This window comes from Gavialis gangeticus, unplaced genomic scaffold (assembly GCF_001723915.1).
Source record: "Gavialis gangeticus isolate Ggan-Ray unplaced genomic scaffold, GavGan_comp1, whole genome shotgun sequence".
Classification (NCBI taxonomy): Eukaryota; Metazoa; Chordata; order Crocodylia; family Gavialidae; genus Gavialis; species Gavialis gangeticus.
This window is the reverse complement of record NW_017728992.1, coordinates 54390536-54395107: the sequence shown is the minus strand read 5'-3', so window position 1 is coordinate 54395107 and position 4572 is coordinate 54390536. Positions and strand designations below refer to the sequence as shown.

The 4572-nt window shown below is 37.8% G+C and overlaps 1 protein-coding gene across 3 annotated transcripts in view; it reads left to right on the top strand.

The window, feature by feature from the left end:
- NEDD9 (neural precursor cell expressed, developmentally down-regulated 9) overlaps positions 1-3183 on the top strand; it is a 201556-nt gene extending 198373 nt beyond the window's left edge. For all 3 annotated transcript variants that reach the window (XM_019522602.1, XM_019522610.1, XM_019522592.1), the window contains one exon: positions 925-3183. In XM_019522602.1, coding sequence (XP_019378147.1) covers positions 925-1434 — 510 coding nt within the window. In that variant the 3' untranslated portion in view covers positions 1435-3183. The remainder of the gene's footprint in view (positions 1-924) is intronic.
- Positions 3184-4572: the final 1389 nt, after the last annotated feature.

Here is a 4572-nt window from a genome sequence, read left to right as displayed (position 1 = left end):
CCCAGCTTCTTGCCCATTTCAACTAGCTATACACCATGTCAAAGAAAGCAGAAGTGTTTAAACTATTAAAAGCGCCCAAAATATTATGTGCATCAGCATCCCTGTACTGAAAACTGGTGGCGGGGCATTTTGAACTAAAGCTTGTTGAATGAGCTTTAGGTTCAAAGCACCCCAGCACCATTTTTGAGTGCGGGGATCCTGATGCACATGATGCTGGAGTCTGCTGGGAGCAGCCTCCCTGCACATGTATAGGAGCCCCAAGTCTCCTGATTCTCAGGTACACTGCATACAAGTAGGTAGTATGCACACCCACTGTATAAATATGCTCACAGAAGTAAGCTAAATACCAGTATAAGTTTAAAATTATGTATAAAACACTAAAAAGTCAGAAAGCTTACATTTTAAGTTCTTATAACAGCAAGTCAGCCTGTTGTTTCCATTTTATATTAAGGGAAATTGTATATTTAACAAATTTAGTAAGCAAGACTACTCCACACACATGACCCTGCAATGTCCCAAATACCAGACTTTAAAATCATGAGATTTTTAGATACAGCCAACCTACATAATTCTAGGCAATCAGGCTCAAGATAACTAATGTGGCTGATTATACAGAATATAAAAATATCCCCGGATGTTAAAATGGTTAAAAATGTGTACAGCCATTTTCCTATCACACATGACATACAGAGGAAATGTAATGGGCTATAAAGTCTACTCCTTAAGTTACTGCTAAGGAACACATCAGTGCCAAGCCAATCTCTCATTATGCCAAAAGCATTAAAAAAATTAGTTTTCATCTAACTTAAAGGAAGTTCAATTTTAAGAAGTCATGTGAAGTTGCCTTTACATTATAGCAATGCTGGGATAAATTTGTTCACTGGAGCAATATACTCTGTTGATGGTTCTCTGCTTGCCATGCAGATCAACCAGTTCCAACAACTGGAGCAGGAAATCACAAAGCCTGTGGAAAATGACATCTCAAAATGGAGGCCACCTCTGGATCTCACAGCTGCAAACAGCACTGCTGCCTCTCAAGATAGACAGCTGCTCTTTTTTTATTCTGATCAGTGTGAGACTCATTTTATTTCTCTCCTGAATGCCATTGATGCTTTTTTTAATTGCATCAGTACGACTCAGCCACCCAGGATCTTTGTGGCTCACAGTAAATTTGTCATTTTAAGTGCTCACAAACTGATCTTTATTGGGGATACGCTCACAAGGCAGGTGACTACTCAGGAGATACGCAGCAAAGTGATGAACTCCAGCAACCAGCTGTGTGAACTGCTAAAGAGTGTTGTTATGGCAACCAAGATGGCTGCCTTACATTATCCCAATACAGCAGCTCTACAAGAGATGGTGGACCGAGTAACAGAACTGTCTCATCATGCACAGCTGTTTAAACGCTCCTTGGTACAGATGGCATCATTATGAAACAACATGGAATCCAATCAATGAAAATCAAAGCTAAAAAAACTGGAGATATATTCTATTTTTTTGTAAATGTAATCATTTTTGTAGATATTTTACATTAAAATATTTTAAATACATTTTTATGGATTAGAAAATGTAAAGACATTCAGGGATATGGGGATATATGTTTCCTTATTACATTTTTAATATACATATAGATGTGTGTACCATGCGTATATGGTAAGACACCTGTAAGCAAGCACCTTAAACATATGCATCAGGTAAGTGGTGCATATTGTTGTATATACCACCTAGTTTTTAGTACATCCATAAAACTGGATTTTGCCCCCCCTTTTCGGGAGGCATAATGTACGCTTCCCTCATAAGTATAGCAGATGATGATGTCAACTATAGCAAGTATAGATGTCAAATTTACTTGTAGCAATTCATGAAGCAGATGTAATCTTTCTAATGGCATTCCAATCCCTTCCTAAAACTGACTTGGTTTGGATTTACTTTGCAAAAATTAACCTATTCTCTCAATTAGTTTGCCTAAAAGAGTCAGTCATTTTGAACATTATGAATCACATTTATGTATGAAGAAATAAATTAAGGTTCAAAGCAGTCAGGAGGAAATCATTCTTATCCAGCATGATAGAAAGACCCTTTTCTCATATGGAGAAAAATAGTATACTATTTAAAAAGTAATTGCTGAATACCACAAGATATTTTCTAAACCTGGAAGTATTTCCAACAATATAAGTACAAGTATATTTATACCCCCACATCCTTGCATCTGAAAAGAATTGTAGCTATCAAACTTTACAGACTTAAATTCTGCAGACCTAGCAACTTATCCTGAGAATTGCTGAGTGACCCCAACTCCTGCTGATGCCCATGGTGGTTGAGGATTCTCAGGATCTCATTTAATCCCTTGCAGAGGGATTAAATTAAATTGTATGGAATAAAAAAAGATAAAATCTTAATTTGTCATAATGAGATTTGGAAATATCTGATCAAAGCAAACATTATTTTGGTGGAGAGAATAGCACTTATTTTTCTATGACCTATTCTTGTGAACTATTTGCACTTACTGCAGTTCTGAGCTTCACTTTTTTGTTGTTGGACTTTTTCCAAATTTTCCTCTATAGCTGTTGGCTCAAGGGTACTCCATGGGGTTTCTTGGGCTACGCAGCTGCTAAAGCAACACTTTTTAAAATGGGGGTAATTTCATTAGTTGTAGACATAGATCTTGACTGCCTACAGATCCCATTACCAGTCAACCCAAGCTACGGAGTAGTGGTGACTGGACTCAAGAGAATCAAGTCCAGGTGATGCTCATTATACTTGCAATTTAAAGCTGAAATATTTGCCATCCATATGTCTTTGGGGTAATTCAACATAGACATGAGTATTTGGTAATCAAAGTGTTTGCATAAGATAGCTGACTGCTGATAAATACAATGTTGTGCTATATATATATAATATTTAGTCAGAAGGCACTTACATAAAGTCTTTCATCACAATAGTACGCTTAGTACTTTTGATCCAGCCTAAGTCTAAAAACATTTTCCAAGATGTGCCTCACTGCAGCATATTTGTTTAACTTGGATAACAATATTGTTTAACCAGCAAAGTAACTGATGCTTTAATATATTGTCTCAGAACGATAATTTCTTGTCACTGGAAGTTGAAGTAATGTGACTGCCAGAGAGCTCCAGCCTGCTCCCATCAAGACTATTTGCAAGTCAGAGTAACTTTCAATAGACACAGAATCACCCCCAAGATCTGCATCTGGTATATTTAATGATTTCCTCAGTTTGACAAGAGCAGAAGGGTGTACTTATCTTGTTGCGCACGAAAGAGAATTACACCCTCTTCCCACAAAAGACAGAATTCACTTAAACCATTTTTGTACTTGTGGCATTTGGGATTTTTCCAGATTCTGCTTGTTCATTTTTTCATAGTGTATTTTTAGAAGATGAAAAACATTTGAGAGTTTAGACATGTTGATAATATTGAGCTTTGTAAAGGAAGAATCTTTACGGCAAACCTATAGTATTGTTTACTTGTTATCTTGTAGAGAGTATTTTTAAAATCATTAAAGGACACAGCTTTTTTAAAAAACAAAACAAAACAAAACATTGTTATGTTCTATATGATTCTATTCCTTCTTCACAGCCACCTGTGCAGCGTAGAAGCAGATGTTCCTGTTACACCTGCTGTAGCAGTATTGAAGTGATGCACAGTGTTCACTTTCTATATTGCATTCCTTGGCCCACTTAAGAGGTCTGCGTAGCAGCAATTAAACATACTGCTACTAAGCAAGAGGAAACATAATTGGAAAGAGTTTAGAAAAACTTGATCTCCAGCAACTGCTGCTTGTAGGCTGAAATTTAAGATCACCCAGTCAAAACCCAAGTAGACTGTGTTTGTATGTATATACAAAGTAGTGACAGAGCAGCTACAGAATCCTCTACCAGGCCAGAGGAAGTAGCTGGGGCATCCATGCAACTGGAATGCAACTCATTACATCTAAAAACAGCTGCATACTGCTGCACTTCTCTCTCAACTCCTTGCAGGGTTTGTGAATGATAGATGCATAGTATTTACAGACTGATTTGGCCACATTTTTATCATACCTCTGAAACCTCATTGTATCCACCCATTGAATGCACCAGTCTATAATGAGTTGTATGGTACAAACACAAGATTACCATGGGTGACAGGGAGGATAGCCTTTCAAATTTATTCTACCCTGTCAGTGTTTCTCTTGGTACAGTGGCAAGACTCATTCCCATCTGTGCCCAATTCTACCTCTCCTTCCACCCCAACTTCTATTGTTTCATCTATGCTTCATGGCATATAGAAGGCTGAGGAGTCACTTGACACAATCTGTACCCCGCCCTATTGCTCAGGGAATCCTAGGTGTTCTACTGTAGTTCAAGTCTGGCACATCCATCATGAGAATCAGGATTCCAGCCAATGTGGCCACATGATTTTAAGAATCAAAAGTTCACTTCCAAAAGTTATTCCCTGTTGCTGTTGTGTTTGCACCACACATGGACACCAATCAAGTGCCCCTGACTTGTGAGGCCAAGAACAGAAGCAACATTTTTGGTATTCCAAACATGGGAAGATATTCTATACCTCCCTGAG